This window comes from Falco peregrinus, chromosome 4 (genome assembly GCF_023634155.1).
Source record: "Falco peregrinus isolate bFalPer1 chromosome 4, bFalPer1.pri, whole genome shotgun sequence".
Classification (NCBI taxonomy): Eukaryota; Metazoa; Chordata; class Aves; order Falconiformes; family Falconidae; genus Falco; species Falco peregrinus.
The window spans coordinates 52,854,879-52,876,799 of NC_073724.1; the positions used below are offsets into that span (position 1 = coordinate 52,854,879).

A 21,921-nucleotide genomic window follows, 5' to 3' on the forward strand; every position below is an offset into this window, starting at 1 on the left:
CAGTGGGAGAAGTGGCGTGGCTCCTCGCTGGAACAGGGTAGCTGGAGCAGCCTCCAGCCCCGGTGCCCACACACGCACAGCCCGTGGGGGCAGCAAGGTCTCTGCTGGCTGGGATCTTGCAAGGATTACCATCTCTTTAAAAAGGAGGCAGAACGGACCGGGGGAGATGGGGAAACAGCCCCCAGCCCACCGTACCAACTCTGCTGGCACAGGTATGGCAGTGCAGCCAGGCCCTTCTGGTGGGGACAGAGCTCGCACCAGGTAAAGCAGCTTTGCCCTCCCCAGCAAATCCCTTCTCCGAACAAAAAAGTGCAACTCTTCTAAAAAGCAAAGACTGTATCCCGGAAGAAGGCCCCTTCTGCGGGTGGAAGAGGTGCCTGCTCCAGGCGTTTCTTTGGCACAGCAGCGGGGAGAGGGGGCTTTGTCCGGGTGGACGCAGCAGGGCCAGCAAAGCGGCGGGTGCAGAGGCGGGGGGCGTCGGCGGATGGGGGGCGACAGCCGGCAGGGCAATAGCCGAGGGAGGCTGGGGGATGCCAGGGCTGCGGCCACCGGAGCCCGCGCTCCCCGGCTGTTTCTGCACCCCCTGTGAGAGAAGGGGCAACCCCAAACCCCGCTCCTGCCGCCGTCTCAAGTCGCAGGAATGCCCGGCGAGGCTCCGAATCAGCGGCTCCTCCCCGGCTCCAGCACGCTGCCTTATCTCTCGCTGGCCACTTATCAGGAGGAGTATTAGGAAAAAAAAAAAAAAAAAAAAAAAAAAAAAAAGCAAAGTGGGGAATAAAAAGAATGACCTACTTTGCAACAAGGGAAAAAAAAAAAAGAGCTCTCTGTCAAGGTTTTGCTCTAATTGCCGGTGCGGCGTTGCATAACCGAATCGGGAGCTCCTGCCCCTGCCCGGGGACGCCGGGAACCTGCCCCGGGGCGGTGCGGTGCGGTGCCCCGCTCCGGCTGGGAACCCGCGGCCACCGCCGCTGCCGGGGGAGCGGGCACGGCCAGGGCGCAGGGTCACCCCGCGGGCCGGGGACCGGCCAGGGGGCGTCCGCAGCCCACCGGCCGAGCGACCCGGGGCCGAGCCGGGAGCCGGCGGCCGGGGCCCTGGGCGCAGCCCGGCGCGGCGGGGTCGGTGGCACGGCGGGGTCGGTGGCACGGCGGGGTCGGTGGCACGGCGGCTGGCTGGTGTGGCCGGGGCTCCCGGGGTCAGGCCATAGGGGCGGCCGCCGGCGCAGCGCGGGGATGTCGCTATAGACATATGTACGCGCGGGCACGCCGGGGTTTGCTCGAGGCGTTGTGAAACCATCCTTGAAGCGGGGCTGCCTTTTTGGTTGAGGATTTTGTTGGCTTTTTTTTTTTTTTTTTTTCCCTGCTTCCCCTTTCGTTCTCTTTCCAGCTTCTCCTTTTCTTGGATCCTCGCCTGTCTCCTCCCACAGAACGAGAGAGAGAGAGAGGAAAAAAAAGGTCACGTATGTTTGGAAAAATATGTAGGTCAGTGGAACATTCCCTGCACTTGTGCACAGGGAGCCGGGGCGGGAGAGCTCCTCCGCAGCCCTCTCGCTACCCACCGCCCCAGCCCGGCCCTCCCGGAGCCCACCGCGGGGAGGGGGGCGGCGAGCGCCGGGTTCCCTTTCCCCGTCCCTGACCCATTTTGCGCACCGACCCCGGGTTTGGGCTCACCTACACCCGCCCCCCCCCCCCCCCCAGCCCGCCGCTCCCTGCCGGGGAAGGCGAGCGAGCGGCAGGGGAAGGCGGCGCGGGAGACCGGGGCCGCCGACAGCCGCGGGGCCGCGGCCGCCCATGGGCGCGGGGTGCGGGGCGCGCCCCCCCAGCGCCGCCGGCTGAGAGCGCGGGGCGGCGGCCCGGCGGCGGGGCAGGCGAGGGGAGGCGGCGGCGGGCGGCGATGAAGGGCCGGCGGAGAGGATGCCCCCGCCTCACCCGCCGGGCTTCAACTTCGCGGAGAACTATCGGCCCCGCAGCCCCCGCGCCCGCCCTGCCTCTCCCGGCCGCGCGTCCAACTTAATGCCCCAGCGGGAGCCCCAGCCAGCAGCCCCCCCGGCCCCCGGCCTCCTCCCCCCCCCGCAGCAGCCCGGGCTCCCGGCGGCCTCCCGCTGCCGGCGGAGCCCCTGGCCCCGGCGCGCGTGGGTCCCGCGGCGCCCGGGGCGGCGGCAGCGCGGCATGCGGCGGCCCCGCGCACCATGAGACACGGCGGCACCGGCACCGGCGGCAGGCAGGAGGCGGGCAGCGTCCCCGGCTCCTCGTCGGCGAGGAAGAGTTTGCCGGCTCCCGAGGCCGGCCTCCTGCGCGGCTGGAGCAGCGGCGGCCGCTGCCGCAGCGGCACCGGCAGGCACCGGAAAAGCGGCGGCATCCAGCCCGGCGGCACCGGCACCGCCGGCGGCTCCCGCGCCCAGGTGGCCACCGCGGACAGCAGCAGCGGCGGCGGCGGCGGCGGCTGGGGCTTCCCCGCCGCGCTCCCGCAGCACCGGCACCCCAGGTAACGCGCGGCCCTGCGGCCCTGGCCCTTCCCCCGCCCCGCGGGGCGCCCATCCGCGACACCCGCACGGGGGGGCGCCCGCCGCGGCACCCAGGCGGGACGCCCGCCCACGCGTGACCCCCCGCGGCGGCCATCGGGGTCAGGTCCCCTCCGTCCCACGCACCGCGGGGATGGGGACGTGCCGGGCGGAGCGCGGTGGCATCGCCGATGCCACGGGAAAGTTTCCGTGGGGAACGCGCCGTGCGTGTGCGGCGTGTCCGTCCCGAGCCGGGCTGGCGGGGGCCGGCCGGGCTGGCCCCTCCCTTCGGAAAAATAAGTTGCCCCCCAACCTCTCCCCCTGCCCATCTCATTTCGGTGCGGTTGGCAGTCTCCTGGCACTGGGGCTTCATTTAGGTGAGGCTGGAACACAGGGTCTGCGACATGACCGGGCAGCGCTTGGTCAAGGAAAACTTCCAGTAAAACCAGTGGTTTTTTTGTTGGAATGGGCAAAGGCTGCCGGTGGGAGCAGAGGCTGTGTCGTGTGCCGGGAGAGCCCCGCTGCCGCAGCAGCCCTGCGCCGGGCTCCCGCGTGTTTCCCTGCAGGGCGCAGAACGGAGGGACACGTTAAATCCACGGGTGAGTGGCAACACGGGGTTCTTGCGCAGAGTTGTGCAGCGATGGTTTCCTCTGCGGCCACTAGCCTGGCTCGTCAATTAACAAGCACGCTCACCCAGAAACTTTCCTCTGTACTCCTTAACTGTCTACAGGATGGCAGTTTACTTTCACTCAAGTGACTCAGAAATAATTAGCGGTTATGAGCATTACAGCCAGCAGAGGAACTTGCATCTTTTCACGGTGCTACATCTCCAGGAGGGCTGTAGGGCTGTCTCCGACGGGCACGGCTAACCTGAGCGTTCAGCTCAACAAGTGGCCACCTCCTCAAGTAGAAAATTCTCTCTCTCTTACCCCAGTGTGAAATGTGAATTTGTTTCCCACCGTGGGCTTGGTTTGGTTGATGATACTAAATAATTAGTGTTCACAGTTTCCAGACCTAGCCAGCTCATCCGCTGATCCGCATCTGATTCCCAGAGCTGTCAGCTGGTGGAGGGCCCAATCCTGCATGCATTTCTGTAGATAAGTACGGACACGGGGAGTTGGTCTGCAGGGATGGCCTGGAAACAGGAGTACTTGTAATTGCCAAGCTGTGCACTGGCTCACTAAACGTGTGAAAATGAAAGTTTTCCAGAACCAGGTATCTGACACCGGGGTGATTCCCCAAGCTGGCAGCACTTCGGTGCTTTGCTTCTGAAGCCTGGAGACAGCAGGCTTGCCTAAAATTGCTTTCCCTCCTGAATAAAGGTGATGCCCTGCATGTGTGCGGGATTGAACCCACAGACTGTGTTTTGCAGAACTGAGATTATTGCCCAATTTTCTAGCCCAGAGCACCTGGGAGCGCTTGAAGGACTTGTTACTTTGTCATAGGCAGCAATGTTGTCTACAGTTAAAATTATCTAGTGCTTTCCGGTACAATGCTCTTTTTTCAGGTGCTTATGCATTTGCTGAGCTTAAACCTGAGCTGTTATTTTCCAGGTTGAGCGTTTGCTGAAGACAGACTTTCTTTGGGAAGTTTCGGATGAAATGGTTCAGCTATTTCTGAGAATGTGGTTAGAGGGAAATGTATTCTTTGGCCCCATATCTGAGAAAGATGGTTTAGGTATACATCATCCTGCATTAGGAGATCTTGATTTTTCTTTTTCTGTGAGTCTGCATTTTTGGCTGGGTTGAGAAACACTTTCGTTGAGACTGTTGAATTCTTGTGGCTTCGTGTTTTGGAGCAGGAAAAAGATACCTGGCTTGGGATCAATCTTGTGATGGGGGTGTGCCTTATGTTGAGCCTATGAAAAGCTTCCAGAATTTGGTCTCGGTTATCATTTTGTCACAATGCTTAGGTTGTGCACTCTCGGTGGAGGGATGTTGAGGGCTTGGCCACTGCACTCAGTCGCTGAAGATGCTCTCAGCACAGAGCAATGCTGAACACTCTAGCGCTGTTAGGAGCTGAACAACTGCTCATCGTTCTTGGAAGAATGAGAGCACTCCAGCTGGTGGCTGAAGGGCTGAGTGGACTTTCACCTGCAGTTATTCTTCCCAGATGTTACTGCTACAGTGGGCACCATAAGGAGGGAGCATTGACGACAGTCTCAGCTATGTCCAGTGGCAGGGTGTGCCTGCTGCTGCAGAGACAGGGTGGAGAAGGAGGAGACTGCTTAATTTGCATGCATGGTAACAAGGAATGGTGGGACTGGAATGGAGAAGAAGTATTGGTGATGGAGGCATGGGGAAAGTGAAGAGCAGGGACCTCAAATTAAGTCAAAGAACTTGGTGGTGTCGCAGATGACAAAGCTTGGGAACAACTGTAGGTAGAGGTGGAAACCCCAGACCAAGAGAAGGCATGGTGGCCAGAAGAAGGTGATGAGAGACTTGTGGTGGACAGGGACAGGAGATCTGAGCCTGGAAAAGCAGTGGTTTCCAGTCTTTCAGTGATTAGGTTATGGCACTACTGCTTTTTCATCTTCCTCCTCAGCAACACCTACTGTGTTCTTCAGTCCCTGCCTCCCCTTCTTCATCCCTCCCCTGGTTCCCTCACAGAAATTGTTGCTGTCTCCTTGTCATGAGGAGCAACTATTGTTGCTCCAGTCATGGACCTTGGGCTTAGAGAGGAGCTATTGCCATGTTGGAGCCCAGGCTCTGGAGTTGCGCTAAGCCCATGTGTTTGCTCTCCTTATCCTGTACCCCACCATCAGGCAGCACCCCAGGGAGCAAGACCTGGCACCAGGGCCAGTCTCAAACCTCCACCGTGGTGTCTGCCCACTTTCTTCTAGCACCAGGTTTGCCATGGGCAGGACATTGACTTTGTATGCCCCACTTAAGTCTCACGCTAGATTTTTACACTGTGGGCCTAAAGGACTCAACCCAGTTGGTGACTGATTTGGTAGGCTAGGGTGGGTTTTCCCTAATTTCCCTAAAAATTTTAAATTTTTAAACTGGAGGAAGAATTTATAGCTCAGTATATTAACAATACATCAAAATAATGAAGCCTCATGGGAAAAAAATGGTATGTAATCATGTAACTGATGCTGTGTCATTAATACATTCATTTAAGGTAGGAAAATTAAGATCAACGACCAATGGTTTCGATTTGTAGCTCTGGTATTCTTTAAGGATAGGATGTTTTGTGCAGCAAGCATCATGATTTAAATAATCATTACCTGTGTTCGGCCATAAGTTTTGAGTTACTTACATCACTGTACAATTGATGATTGGCAAATATACTGTTGAAAATGACAGTCAAATCTATATTTTATGTGTATTTAGTTGCTTTTCTTTCTTTTTAAGCTGAATTTAAGTGACTTCCATTTGTGTTTATAGTTTTTCTTTCAGGATCTTAGGGCAGGTGCACATGAGTTGCCGATTTTGTAGAGGGATCATTATCTGTATAAAAAAGTAATTTTCTTAGATTTGGCTTGGCTTTCTGCTGATCCTTGATCTTATTAAAACTTGTTCTTGAAAAACTAGGCTGAGGCCATGCAAATATTTGTATTTTAGCTAATTTAATTCAGTCAGAAATCAGCATTGACTGGTAGACTGACTGTATGAGACTGGTTACAGAAGTTTGAAGAGAAAACACCATGTAATAGTATTTAAACAGAATGCATAGATGGTGGTGGATTTGTTTATGTAGCGGTGCTTTTGGCATTTCACATATTTTAGGGAAGGTTTAAAGCCATTACTCTTTGTTTTGACCCTGCTATGGGCCACAGAGGATATGTATACCAAGTATATCGCCAGCTGAATTCAGAAATACAAGAGCTGCAGGGCAGAAAAGGCAAGGGGGTGAGAAGGGATGTGGTTCTGTAGGCTCATGCTCTGAGTAAGCAGCTGAGAAACTGCAGACGTGGTTCACTCTCTGCTCCTTGCATTTGTCTTGCGGTGGCTCAGGGATGCTGGCAGATTAGATTCAGGGGTTTTGGGGTACGGCTTTCTTGGCCTTGTACTAATAAATTCGATGTACATTTTGGGGATAGAGGAGTAAGTACTGTTTTTTATGCTTCTTTTCCTATGTCTCTTCCCCCTGAAGGCAAACCATGAAGCACAACTCAGTCCAACCAAAATGTTGTGTGTAATTACACTTTGGTGAAGACGTTTCTTTTCCTTTATCCAAAGACCATAGCAAAGATCAGTGTTTCTTGCATGCTGCCTGCCACGTCTGGGAGGAAAAATCTTATGCACCCCCAACACTAGTTTTAATCTGGCTTCAGTCTGAAAATTCACCTGTGGCTTCAGGAAAAAAACCAACCTCACACAAGTTAGGTCACTAGTGAGCTTGGACTTTTGTCACTAGAAAATAGTATTGCCATATGCTTTACCTGGTACTCTCTCATTACCTGCTTGCTGTTCCTTGTCCTCTCTTTTGCCTGCAAGCTCTCTGAGGCAATGCAATCTCATTCTCCTATGCTTGTGTAGCAGGTAGCATGCCCAGAGCTCCAAGATACTCCAAAAATGACCATGTAAATGGTGGGAACAGGGAGGTTTTCTCATCTTCTCCTGCTTGGGCTCAAATCTGTTTAAAACAGCTGGTCTTTTGCTGGCCTTATTGTGACAGGTGTTTTTCAGCTGTTTCACCAGTGTTCTTAGGGATCTATGCATAAAATAGAAGATTTCTAGCCAAGCGAAATGATGATATGGGAAAAAAATCAAAAGGATGTGTATGTGCGTTTGACATCAGAATCAAAATTTGGAAGTTCATATATGAACCCTATCATTTCAAGACATGCAAGAAGTGCTAGCATGACAGAGCATCATCTTCTGGGACATTTCAACGACCCTTTCTCTTTGAGTATCTTCATGTCGGATTAATGTAATATGCATGTTAGGTTGAAAATTCATAGAAGAAAGTAGATGTATAATCATAGAAATTCATTGCTACAGGTCACTGAGGATGCAGAAGCTTAGATAAAAGCTTCCATGGGCAACTCAGAAAAAAATCAGTGCAATGTGCAGACGTGAGTTTTTCTAAAAAAAAAAGGGGGGGAGCAAATAAAACATTAGGGTTTATTTTAAAAAACATGGAAAACAATAAAAAAAGAATCCCATTATTTCACTGTATAAGCTATGGTGTGCCCACATCTTCAGTGTTGTGTGTTGTTGGTCCCCTCACCTCCAAGGTGTTTAATGGCGTGGGAGGATATTCAGAGGGAGGCAGCAAAGGTGATCAGAGGAACAGAGCAGCTCCTGTCCGAGAAGTGACAAGGCTGATAAAGTGATGCAACAGGAATCTGTAAAATTAAGGAAAGCACGGAGAAGGCAAACTGGGAATGACTTCATATTGACAGCAGCAAAGGGCGTTGGGTGAAGCAAGCAGCTGCGGGAATGGAAACAAAAGAAGGTGGCTCTTCACATGGTATGGTCAGGCTGCCGAGCTCCTGACCACAGGATGTGGATGCTGAGAGGTTACATCAGCTAATGAGGTGACTGGATGAGTTCATGGAAGAGAAATCCATCAAGGGCTATTAAACACAAAACCACTGCTTCTGGCTTAGGAAGTTTTGAGCTGCAAATTCTTGGAAGCTTGGTGAGTATCCTGAGGAAATATCACCGCTGTTTTGCCTTGTTCTTGTGCTCACCCCTCAGGACCGTGGCTGGCCATGGCTGAGAGGGGGTACTGAGCCAGCTGATCCCCCAGCATTTGCTCTGCAAAATGAAGTGGGCCAGCACCTGGCCCCCCTAGGCTCCTAAGGTCAAGGGGTTCCTGGTGGCCTGCACCTTAACTGCTCACAGCTGGCCACGTTATAGCACACCTGCTGTGGAAAAGAGCTAGTTGGAAGAACGTAGTTGAAGTGCTCCAAAGCACAGCCAGGATATGAGCTAGAACTTCAGCAGTGCTGCAAAAAGCAGGGTACAGTGCTTAAGCTCACTCCCTGGTGTCCTATTATTGAGCTGTGCAGGCATGGCGAGGATAGACAGCCTTATCTTCCTGGGTTCAAGTAGGTTCAGAAAGCAATTACGTTCACGGAAGCAATCCCACCAAGAAGCATTGAATACCAAGATACAATGCCTGGCTGAAGAAGTCTCTGCTGGGAGACTGCAATATTGCTACATGCCTGCCCTGCTCAGGCAGGCTTCCTGAGCCTTTGCTGCTGCCTGGTGTCAAGGAGAGCATCTGGGGCAAGGTGGGCATCTTCCCTGACCTGGTGTCACTGTAGTTACAGCTTTGTCTGTCTGTACAAAAGACCAAGCTTTAACATTCTGAACTGAGAATGTGAGGATGTATTGGAAATTAATTTTCTACAGCTAGCCACTGCACTTAAGCAGTGGTTAAAACAATAATGTTGCGTTGACTGCTGTTTGCTAAAGCAGACAATTTGCTTAATCATCTGAAAGGCAGATGTTAAAGCCCTGGCTTGCGCTTTACCACGGCTGTGCTAAACCAAAGACTGTGTATTGCTGCTGTTCACTTAAGCAACGGTCAGAGCACAATGTCCTCAAATGCAGCTCACACTGACGCTATTTACTCGCTTTTAGGTAAGAACTATTGCTATTAAAACAACAGCAACAGTCCCAAACTCAGCGATGTCTAAGTCCTTCTGGTCATTTCTTAAAATTCCTGGATGCTAACTGATACAGAAATTCCAATGCAGCACTTAATGGAGCCCACGACTGCCTATCTGTATATTTTCAGGCTACCTTATGTAATAAAATGGCAGGCCCTGACGCTGCCCGCGCGAGCGAGGTTGCATAAGCAGCCTGAAGGAAACAACTGGAGCTCCAGGAGCCCTCCTGAATCCTGCACGTCTTGTTTGATCTCATTTAACATTATTTAACAAGCGCTATTAACCTCTACCCTCCCCTCCCACCAAGTTATCTCCACACAGTGATAGTCATTTAGTTTCATGCACAAGACCTCACTTTTTAGAGAAGTTATCAAACTCTTCAGTCAATTGAGCAGTCTCATGTCCGGGTGGCTTGGAATTGTTTGTAATCAGCACTCAATCCAGTTAAAAATAAGAATACGTTAAAAACAAAACCTTGAACAGGAAAATACTTGTTTGGCATTCTCAGTTCTAATCTAGTAACCATTCTTAAAGTTCATCACTATGGTTTGTTCTATCTTGGGATAAACAATTTATTATTCAAGCAGCTTTATTATTTTTTTCCCCCTTTAAAAATAGACAATACTGTTCAATCATTGGGAAGAAAACCAGCAAGAGAAAATCATAATCATCTTTAACAGTCTTACAGATGGCAATGAATTTCTTTAAGCATAATTTTATCCCTGCAAACAATAAAAATTGAGTTTGATTATTTATTATCATTTTGTCACTGGTGAGCAGACCAGACTGGTTTTTACTCGATTCACTGTTAGGTGTGTCAAATTTTTAAGCTGGAGAGCAATGTTAATAAGGCAGCTCCCACTTGTAATCTCTAAATCCACAGGTGGATGTAACCGTGCAAAACCTGAGAATTACTGGTTATCTGATTGAGTTGGCAGCTGAACGGATCCAACTCTGAGCATGTCCTAGACCTATTGGTTTGGGTGGGACGCCTCTCATTAATACGTCATGGGGAATTGGCGTGATATTTCCCATTCTATAGCTAAGAATGACATGCTTGCAAAATCTTGTCATTAATAAATTATTATTACTGCGTGCAACGTGATCAGCTGGAGAGGGGGTATTTTTCTTCTGTTCCTAATTCTCATGCAAAAATATCTGCCTTGGTGTTTTTGTTGGCAATTCTACAGATTTTACTTGTGGTATTTTGTCTGTTCCTGGTTTTGACATCTAAAACAGTAAAAGGTTTTAAATTGGAGGCTGTGCATTAGACATACCCACATTCCAGTTACACTTCCAGTGAGAGTTCCTTTAATTTATGATTTATAAAGGGGGAAACAGCTATATGATTTCTACATGGACCATTAAGACCACTACTTACTTAGGCAGAATCTTCATCCTGTTCATCAGATGAGCATCAATTTTTTTTTAATTTGCTTTATCTTTGGTTACCAAGCTGAGAAGAGTATTTTATTCTCCAATCTACTTATCTTCTGCTTCCTTTTCAATATATTAATACAATATTTGGGAAAGATACATTCACACAAACAGCCTAATCAAACAATAGTTCTGTGAACCAGATGGATGCATTTCCAACAATTTCAGCAAGAGCCATACTGATAAAAAGTAAATAGGTCACTCATGTTCACTTTCATATTTATATTTTTTATAAGGAGGACTGAAGAATCTTGCTTGCTTTCTAGTCTGTCACTGAAGTCAATGGAAACTTTGCTGGAATAATTCTGGACCTTTAATTTGATTGTTTGCAAGGTGGCACGAGTCAGTTTTTTCATCTTTTTCCTTTCTTTCCAGTACAAAGGACCTTGTAGTCAGCTGATGTAACTCAGTTGGTTGTAGCAATTACATTTATACTGCCTGACCCCTAATATCTGTATTTCTTCAAAAATGTATCATCTTTTTCAACAACAGAATTTCTTGCTATATCTTGCCATTATTCAAGTATAAGAAATACAACTGCGTTTGGTGCCTATACTGCTTTCCTCATTAAGGCAAAACTCCCACTGCAATCAAGGAGAGTTTGGCTAGCAAGGAATTACTGACTTGAGCTTCTGAAAGGTCTAAACTTTCTCTGTCACTTTTGGGGTTTGAGGTTATTTTTGAGCTTTGTTTGTTTAAAATTTTATTTTATTTTTTATCTCACCTTGTATTTTAACTGTTCCTTGTCCTTTTTTTATAGTTGTATTTTTGAATCTTTAGCTTCCTTATTAGGATCTTTTTTATTTTTATTTCAGTGAAGCCTTAGGACCTTTGACTTCCCACCTTCCCTTCTCCTCCTTTCTTCTCTGCTCTCACTGTCTCGCTCTCTCTTTCAGTTATCCTTCTGTTACCCTAACTGTCACTGAATACAGCACTGTAAAAAGTTGATATACATCATGCATGTTTCCAGGAATTCAATTTAGCTTGTTTAGACCCCTTCTATGTACAGGTGCCTGTATTCAGGTACTTGCCTTAGGGCAAAGCAGCAGTTTATAAGATTGGTGATATAGACAGAGATTTATTTGCACAATATTTATCTCTGTAATCTTTCCTCCTCTTCTGGGTAGGACCTTAGAAGTTCCTCTGCAGTATTTATGCAGGGTTTCAGCAGTAAATTGAGTTTTGGACTGATAAAATAAATATTTGGCGTAGTATTGCAGTCAGAAAAAAAAAAGGATTTTGAAGTCTGTTTAAAAGGGGTTTTATTGAGAACGACAAAACTGGAAATCTCCAAAGAAATGGGTTTTATTCATAATTCTTCTATGAAATGTTACGAGCTTAAACCACATATATGATGCTTCTTGTGCATCACTTCTCTGATCCATAAACTAGGGCAGCTTTACAGAGTACTGTAGTCCATGGTCAACTCTGGGTGCCATTCGTAGCCAGGTATCTGAGGGGGGCATGAAGCGGGGGGCTCTGGGGTACTAAATATACCATTGGCAGGAAGAGGAGCCACAGCAAAGGCTTTTCTGGGCATTGATCCATCTTGCTGGTTAGGATGCATTGGGCAGTACCTTGTCATTGCAGGTAGCTTGTTTCTAGCTGTGTGACACCCGGTGGTGTTGGAGCTTTCCCTGAATGTCCTGGCTCCACTGGTGATATGCAAATGGATCAGTTCCCCCCTGCTACCTCTTAATTATTTGCATTTTTCAGATGGAAAGCATTTTGGAAGTGCCAAGTCTTGTTATTTTCTTGCAACTTTGACTGAAATTCGAGTTCTTTTGCAGAAGGCCTAATTTGGGCTTGTGAAATAAATAGTAGGTATATGGCTTCTTAATGCATAGTGTAGCATTTCAAACTAATGTCATCAGCTTACTGTTTCTTAGCACCTGGATCCCTGCAGACATACTTCTTAAAGTAAAAGGCATAATGCTAAACTTGCTTCTTCTCCCTTAAATAAGCAAACACATTTTCTCTTATTGTAATGGTTACAAATAATTTTTCATGGTGTCCAATTGCCTGTTACTCTGGCAAACCTATAATATATCAAAAGCTACAGGCTATATATAGAGAGTAATTCCAGTTTAAAAGGCATTTCTTCTTCTTTAATGCAATTTCTGTTTGATTTTCTCAAAACTCTCCTCTTCCAAAGAACAATTCAAACCACATCTGAACAATAGATTTATTGTTGCTGACTGAATGAGAAATTTGATGAAGATAGCTTTTTGATTTCCATTAAAACCAGATTATTTTTCACAGGACTGAAAGATATAAGTTCAGTTTTTAACTTTGAATTTCACATTTCATTTGCCCAATCTGTAATAGATATATTTTCAAAGTTCTAACTAGCATTAGACTTGGCATATTTCTCTGCGTATTTTTTCTCAGTGTGAAACTATTAGAGGGTCATTGCGCTGGTTAATGAAAGAGGGCTGACATTCTTTGTAAGTCGTGAGTATTTAAATATTCTTCTATGCAAATTTTGCCTTTTCATGAAAAAAAACTTTAAAGAGACATCTTAAAAATATTTCTGTAGACGTGTTGAAAAACGCAGGTTACGCTCATTCAAAATCTAGATATCCAGTGGTGGGAGGTGATGACACATTTCAAATTTGCTACTGTATAATTAAGAGGGGATTCCATGTAGGATATGTAAGCATAAAAATTGGGTATGGCTCTTCACAATGCTGCTAGTTTTGCAGCTGAATTCCTCAGTACTTTCCATAGAGTGTATAATCAGTTACGCTTGTGCTGATTTAATCAATTATTCTTGTGCACAAACAAACAAACACAAACAAAACCCAGCTAATTTCAGACTGTCTTTGAAACATCAGAACTAGAGATTTCACTTACAATGAAAGAAATATTATTTTCAAGCCTCTAGAACGATTTTTAAAATGGCAAAGATATATTTGGGAACTATCATACTTTTGGGTACCAGCAGCTGTGTATCCTTATGCAAAAGTGGATTTGGCTGAAAGACCAATTCATAAATATTGTATCTGAAGTCTGCAGCAAGCTTTCATATTTGCAGGAGATAATGTAAAATGTGCAACATTTTTTTCTTCACTCTCAGAAGTTTCAGCTTAAACAGCTCGGTCTCCCAAATCTAATGAATAACGGCCAACGAACAAAAGTATCCGTGGCTTCTTGAATTGTGGGGGCTGGAGACCATGCTGTCCGTGGAGGAGGAAAGGTCAGCCTGCTGTGGTCATTCCGAAAACCCTCCTGTGCACTGCCAAACTGTGAAGCAGCTTGGAGGCGGGAGATGTCAATAAATAACTTGACTCCTGCACTCCGTGACTTCCCATCTTGCAGTCTAGAAGCTTCCAAGCAAGCAACAGACTGCTCCTAGATGCTTTCCTTGGAGAAACCGAGTGGGAGATGGGGGAACCTCTCATTTCTCTGTTGGAAAAAAAAATCTTGGGTTTTTTTAAATTTTTTCTAGACCTCCTCCGCCTTGATCTGCTGTTTGGGGAAATGAGGGGTGTAGTGGGGGAGGTAAGACTTATCTTTGATCTGATGGCTCCTTTCGTTCTGGGCTGCTCTCCAGGAAAAACTTTTCCCCCTTGGGGACGCAGCATTTTTCATGGCAGAGGCTGTGCGAGTGAGAGCCCTGTGGAAGATCCTGAGCTCGCCTGACGTGTGCTTGACATTTTAGCACAGATTCAGCAAAGCAGCTTTATTCAGGTAAACACTTAGGCACATGCTTTTCATTACATGTTTGCTCAGAATTTCATCTGAGTTTCTTTCCTGAATATGGAAAGTCTTAAGCACATATTTAAGGGCTGAGTAGGTTCCCGGTCTGACTCACGTATAGCGCAGTGAGGATGGGTTGGATGGAGAGGGAGCAGTCATCGCAGTAGCACGGCAGCTGAGAAGTGGGACGTACTATCTGAAACTCAGCACGCTACAAAGGGGCCTTGTTCTTCTGGGAGGCAGCTTTTTATTGGTGTCTGGCCCCGTGAAGAGGAGCGGGCCTAGACTTTTTACTTCCATCTGGCTGTTCATTCTCCCATCTATCTTCATTTTGAATTACTCTGCATAGGGCTTGGATGATCTGAAGAAGGTTTATAATGAAAATTAGTTTGGTTGTTCTCAACCATATGTTTGGCAGCTTTAAGATTTACCCATCCAGCAACCCAAAAAGGGGATGGTGTTCTTTTGCAGAATACTTTGGGTGATCTATATGTAAAGGCAGTGCTGTATGCTAAGTACTCTGAGGATTACTCAGACCATATCAGCCACAGAAGGTTCCTGAAAGCTATTTAGTATTTGTCGTCATTGAACACATACCCAAACCTTTTGGCTCTTTCTAGCTATATTATTCATGAAAAATGTTGGTTCACAGTTTTGCCTGCAAAACTTAAATTGATTCAGGCACTGATGTAACCTTTTTTGCTTCTTTGGGGGATCTGAGTTATGAATCTAGATTAATGTTTTGCAACACGGAAAAGAAAAGAGAAAGGCACTGCAGAGTGAGCTCAGAAATGCTTCTGCAGGAAGGTCATTTTGGCAAGCCAGGTCTTGTCTGCTGTTAAAGGTCTTTGCTGACAATAATACATGTAAGGGCACAGTGGTAACTTTTGCTAGCAGGTACATATTGTATGCAGTAACTTTACTAGCAAAACTAAACTGTTTCCCCAAACAGAATGAGCTATCCCAGCAAACAGATGTCTGGGGGGAGTGTGGTAGAATTGGCACAATGATATTTCCAACATAGGTTTCATTGAAAGTTTTTCCACATTTCTCACTGACAACGCCACCCCAAATTTGAAATACAGACTACGCCTAAATAGAATATGGATATAGGGTTCCAAAACCTCATCTGATGAATAGCCTTAATTGTTGCATTTCTTCTTGCGCTTTAACCAAGAGACTGGCTGTGATGGAGGTTGCATGTTTTTCAGGGATTATAAGGTAGGAAGTGGCTCACTTCAGGCCAGCCTTTTTTTCTGCATGTTAAACTGGAGTTAGTAACTTTTTGGATGTTTCTCCCTCATCTTGTTTCCCAGCTAGTCTACAGGTTTCTTTTAGAGAAGTTTGTTTGATGTGAAACTCCTCTCACTCTGCCAGAGTGATGACACCTCTCGCAAGAGAATTGTCTTGAAGAACAAAGCATTAACTGGAGAGTCGTGAGACATTTCTGGCATGAACTCAAGCAACACTGCCCCCATAGTGCATTCCTCCATTTAAGACTGATTTTCCATTGCTTTATCAAATCTTAACCATTTTTGCTAAAGCCATAGTTGCAAGACTGCTTTAATCCATGTAAGTCTCTGCTGCTACTGCAAAGGATGATCCTGCCTTACTCCCAGTTCTGGACACTTATTTCTGTCATTTCCCTTGTCGTGAACCAGTGGCCCAGAGCACAAAGCTGATCTTGCTGAAATTTAACTTTTTTGTGTGGATGGTTTAATCTTCAGCTGTTGTGTTTTCCTAAGCTGGTTCACTGTGCAGCTGCACAAACTGGCGGGGAAGTCAAAGGAGGAAAGTGGGATTTCCTTTGGAGCTGGCATGGGTTTAAGCCACTTTACAGTGCCCACTGAACATTTTCCAGGACATGAGGGTGTCCTAGAGGAGAAGTGGGGCTGGGGTTTGTCCTGAGGGGAGCTGGCTAGTGAAGAAATGGAGGCAAGACTGAGGCTGGCTGAGGCAAGTTGTACAGGTCAGGCAAGGAGATAGCGAGCTGGGGAGAAAAATGAACCAGCAGGAGAGGGAACGTGGAGGTTGGATGCAGTAGAAAATGATGACCAGCAGGACAAGGAACATGGGTAGTGGATGAGGAGCAAGGGAGACAAGGAAATCTGAGCTGCAGTCCATGGTGGTGGGGAGAAAGGAGAGAGGAGGGATGGAGAAAGAGCCCCTAGTACAAGCCCTATGAGAGGGAGATCAGGGTAGCGGCATGGGTACAGCTCAGTGGGGAAAAAGAGGTTGGAGGAGAAGCCAAGGAGGTCTTTGAGCTGAGCAAAGCCTGAAAGTGGGGTTGGAAAGCAGGGGGTAATGCTCAGAGTTGCTTGGGAAGTACCTGGGACTCAGAAAGCCAGAAGTAAAGATGAGCACATGCATGTTCTAAAGTATGAGGCTGGAGTAAGGAGTCTGAGGTACAGAAGGAGCTGTCAGGCTGGAGGTCAGGGGGACAGGCAAGGGCTGCTCACTCATGTGGGCACCTGGGAAGAGAGCCCAGTGCTGGCAAACTTGCTGCTCCTTTGCTGCCTCAAAGCCCAGGGGGAGAGCATCTCACCCCTGCCTCTCACTGCTCCCCCTTGTGCTTACCTACAGCAGGACCCCATGATCATTCCAGCTGCCACAGCTTCTTAGCTGAAGTGACTGGAAGGCTGCCGATATTTTGGAAATGTCACAACAATCCCAAGTAATGAGGTTTTCCATTCTTTGAAAGACCTAGAAAAGTCACACACTCACAGAAACTGCATTAAATGCTAACTGCTACGGATGCAAAGTTGAGCACTCAAGAATTAGGAAATAGTATAATTAAATCTGCCTGTGTAATTTTAATTTATTCACTTCCTGCATATTCGTTACGATTCAGTACTTAATGATTTAATGATCACACTATGATCAAATATTTTTCTTGTTTTGCTGTTGCCGGTCATTTTAAGTCAGGTTAATTCACTGGCAGTTGCCAATCAGTTCACTGAGTCACTGCAAAACTCCTGGCCTAAGTTAGGGGGACAAGGGAAGTATGTCACCACTTTTGTACTAGTAACGCTAGCTTAACCTGGCCCAAACCACTGAAATGGCAACATTAATCTCCGTGTAACAGGGTAGCAACTTCAGTTTTATTAAACGCTGGCAAATCCAGGCAGATTTTTAAATGGGGATATCCTTGTTGCAAAGAGCCCACACACCTGCAAAGCAAGGACTAATTTTCTCAAGAACATACTATCTCTACTTCTTAACTGTTTTGGCTGAAAGTGGGAATAATTATAATTCCAAGGCAGACAGCAGATTGCAAACTTTCAACCCAAGCGATTTGGTGACGGAAATGTTCTGTGTAACGAAGAAAGGCTCTTGTAAGTGGGAGAACTGGGAGAGGCTTCCTGGCAGGTGCTGTCCCTGGACCATTCCCTAGAAAAGGCAAGAGCTGAGGTCCGATGAGGCTAGCCCTGAATAAAATTCCTATTTCCTGCAGCCAAATGTATGAGTCTTAATAAAACCCTGAAAACTCCAGACTCTCTCCTTGATCGTTCTGCAAAGCTGAAGGCGCGTTTACTGAGCAAAGCTTTCCTGAGAGGAGCTCCTCCATTTTCTCTTAAAATTACTGTGTTTTTTAACCTTAGGTCAGAGGAAAAATGGAAAAATGAAGCTCATTTGTAGCTCTACTGACTGCAAGTGGCCATGTACAAAAGCAGGGCTAAGAAGTGGTGTTTTATGCACAACACAGCTGAATTATGAAGGGCAGTGCCGGAGTACCTACTGCAGGTGGGGAGCAGACACAATTAACGGCTGCCACCACTAACATCACTGCCTAGTTCAATTGTGTTAGCTGCTAACAGGATCAAAAGATAATTTGGAAGAACGAGATGGGCACAACACAAAGACATTTCTGGGTCATGGTCGGTTCCCTTGTATGCCCCACACCGCAGCAGGCAGGGGAGATGGCACACGGTGGCTGGCTGAGCTTTCCAAGCCAGAACATTTCCAATGGCTAGCTATTGGGTTCAGATCTACTTTGCACCAGGCAAGCAGTGACAAGTGCGTTTAGGATGAGATTCTGACGCCTTTAAACTTCAATGTGACCAAAATAAAGCTTGTATGACCCAGAGGTTTCGGGCTGCACTGTGGCCATTAGATGCTGGTTCCCAATGCGCCCTGTTCTGTTCACCACTTTCTGCTGCTTTGACTCAATGCATCATTTTTTAGCCTCTTTGTCTGTTTTAAAAAGGGGGGCTTTGTGGTTCAGCAAGCTTGAAGCAGGTCAAAGGGGAAAAAAATAAACTTTGTTTACCTGCAGAGTGTTTCCCTGGAAACTTTGTTTCTAGTAAGTTATACAGCTAAAAATCTAGTTTAAAGGATTAAATTTGACACAGAATTTGTAAATTGTATTTCAAAATGTACATAATTGAGAAATAATAAATACTGAACCCAAATGCTACTTTCTTATTTGTTTTCAGGTGTTTCTGCCACTCTTATACCTGTTTCGGTATGGTTAAATCAGCCTTTTGAGATTTTACATTAAAAATTCTGCTTTAAATAGGCTAATAAAGAATTTTTCTTACTAATAGCTAAAGTAATTTTTATGAATATCTTGGTGATATAATTTTGATTTTAAAGAACTATTCACTGGTTTTATATCTTAGAAAATATCGGTTGTTCATGTTCAGAACTATATAAAGCTTCAGCAGTTCTTTCTGATATTAATTATTTCAAGATTGTCAGTATGTAACCAAACTCTTGAGATCAAACAGACTTTCTAATTAGGCTTCTGATCTTCTAATTACATCTTTTAGAAGCAGATTGACAGGCATTAATGAAACTTTTTATGTATATTTATAATTTATTCTCTACAAAACCTTGTGCAAAATGAATTTTATTGTCTATTCATATATTCCTTAAGCTAAGGAAACACAAACTATAAGAATCTTGCTGTAATGATGTTGCTTCTTGCCTGCTGAGCTGGAGTTGCATGTGCTGTTTCATATTATATCTGTAATTCAACAGGGTATTAAAACTTGTGCTTAAGTTTGAAATTATTGTTGAAGTGACTTGTTTTCTCCTATGCATCAATGTCTTCAGGACATAGGTCTTGTTTCTATCATGTATTTTTATGGCCTATATTTGTGCAAAATATCACCCTTTAGTTGTGAGCTGTTTAAGAACAAAGCTTTATGCATTTCTTTTCTGCTGTGGAAGGCTGAATAGGTCTGAGAAGTAGAATAATGTAAACAGTAAGAATAAAAACCTTTGTGGTGTCCATACGTCACATCCTGTCAGATTGATGCATTAACTTGCTTGATTACAGGCTTCAGTCAGCAAAAAGCAAAGCAAGCTGGTAAATAAAAGTTTGACCTGTTTTTCCATGTAATTAAAATAGTCAGTAGATTTAAAACTGGTGGAAGGCAGTGGACTCTGCTAAAAGGGCAGGCAGAAATTGAAAGCAAATGTAAGTTACCTGTTAACTCTTCGGAAGAGAGAGTCATTCTTTCATTTATCCTGGTATATGGAGACCAAAAGCTCCCCTGTGGACTTTCAAGGGATCCAGTTAGCATCTGAAGTCCATCTATTATAGCTACAGTAAATACATTGTTGTCATGGTAATGCAACGATCAAAGTCTGAACGAAAAACTCCAGCATTACTATGGTTCATAGTGTGAGACGAGAGTAAGGCTTGGCAAGAAATAAAATAGAACTGATAAGCATTTAGTTTAACTTGATTTTGCAACCTTTCAGAAAGATGTTATGAATTTTAATTTGAAATGAAACAATTTCAATTTAATTATGTGATTTTGTATGGTTATTCTGATATTGTTAGTACTCGGAATAATGCTGTCATTGTTGCCTGGGAAAGATGGTGATTTTCTTCCCCAAATTAATTTCTAATTTTTCAGGGCAAAATTGGCCCAAATTGACCCAATTGGGCCCTTTGCAAGGTCATGCAGGGGAGTCACTATGAGCAACAGAGAGGATTCACAGGCAGATCTACTGAGGCGTGAAAGAAGAGGATTCACAACAGGCTACAGCTTATTTAAGTCCACTTTACCACCGAGTGCACTTACATGGTGGAGGGCTGGTTGCATTTGCACCCCTCGTCTGGCAAATGCCGGCCCCTGTCCCCCTCTCCAAGCTGTGCACTCCTGCCAGTTGCCTTCTGCTGTCCGACCAAGCTTCTGCAGAAGTCCCTTCAGCTCTCTGCCTCAGAAAAGAAAAGAAAAAAAGGAAAAGGTGCCTATTTATTTGCTGAACTACAGAACTTAACCGGCTCACATAAGAAGCAGGGACCAGCAGTAAGAATGAGCAGGGCAGGAAAAGCAGGAGGGAGGAAAGACCTCCTCCGTTTGGTGGCCATGGGACACTTGGCTGACCCACTGTGGCCTTGAGCTTTCAAGATACAGAGCCTGAACCTCTTGCTCATCAAGCAGGTGAAACACATCTCCGAGGAAGTGCAGGGTGAAGGGTGGAAGGGTGGCTTGAAACCCAACCTTCCTCTGCTGCTTCAGTGCCTTACTAAGGGCTGTGCTTAGGGCATTTCTGTAAGATGGGAATACAAAGCCCCAGTCCCTTCTGCATTTAGATGACAAATCTTTCCCTCTGGGTTGTGAATCCTACCCCAAGGTGGAGGTGGCGGCTTCGGGCTTCTGATTTCCACTCCAGTAAGAGTTGCTTGAACATTAGGCCTGGCTGCACAGAACATTACCTGGCTCAGATCCCTTTTCAAACGAATTGTCTCCTTTGCCAACATGCTTACAATGTGTTTCTAGCCCCAGTTTAATATTACTTGCTCACAGTGAATATCTCATTATTCCAAAGCTGTGTCCTTCACTTCAGTGGTGTAGCTTAATGGGCTATACGCATGCATGCCCATAAATTTTGATGGATCAAGCTGTGCAAGCTTTAGTCCCAGTGAAAGGGGATGACTCACCTGATGAAGTGCTCACTAGTCAAAGCAAAAGCTGCACAAAGGAAATCTTAAGTGTTAAAGTAATCTTTTGTCAACAGGGACAGATTCTGACCTCCTTAATCACAGTGACTGCATCTTACAAGTAGTCTCAATGAATGAACTGAAACTACTTGCAGAGCAATAAAGTAGCTCTCCTGGGAGAAAGGGTACTGAATTCCAGCTATAGGTCATCAACCTTGTGTTAAAGTCTCAATCCATTTAAGTGATGCCTCATGGTTAATGTTCCATGACAGCCCTTTAATACACAAGAAAACAGCTTAATCTGAGAAAGCTCTCCTGGTATGTTATAAATTTCATCAGTATTGAAAGGACCATTGAAATTATAATTACAAAAAAATGTGAAATGTCACGCAACATGGTGATGTGCAAAATGCTGAGTGCTCCCCCAGCTTATTTTCTGGACACTGGGGTAGGCCCACAGCCCATTACCTAACAGCCTAAAAGATAAAGACAAAAATATGGAAGGAAAGGCAAACACAAGAGAAATTTTGAAGGAAAAAGTGCAAAACTAAAAAGGAAAGTAATAAAGGGGAATTTCACTTCCAAAGTGCTGAATTATCTGAACAGAATTGATGAGAGTATGGACACCACATGGGTGGTCTCCACAGAGGATTGAGACTGCTTTCATTGTATTTTTCAAACATAAGAGGTAAAAAAGTTGAGTGCATGTGAGCTATCATGCCTAAGACCTGTATAAACACTGTGACTGATGATTGGGGGCCCTCCCTGGATTTTTAAGAAAATCCTTGCCTGAAAAGGACTGGTGACCTTAA

The 21,921-nt window shown here is 46.0% G+C and overlaps 1 protein-coding gene across 2 annotated transcripts in view; it reads left to right on the forward strand.

The window, feature by feature from the left end:
- The first annotated feature begins 848 nt into the window (after positions 1-848).
- Positions 849-21,921, forward strand: part of NPAS2 (neuronal PAS domain protein 2) — a 107,868-nt gene continuing 86,795 nt past the window's right edge. For both annotated transcript variants that reach the window (XR_008746988.1, XM_055802737.1), the window contains exon 1: positions 849-2,482. Coding sequence is in view for 1 of the 2 variants with exons in the window: in XM_055802737.1 (XP_055658712.1) it covers positions 2,187-2,482 (296 nt within the window). In the remaining variant the exon portion in view is untranslated. The remainder of the gene's footprint in view (positions 2,483-21,921) is intronic.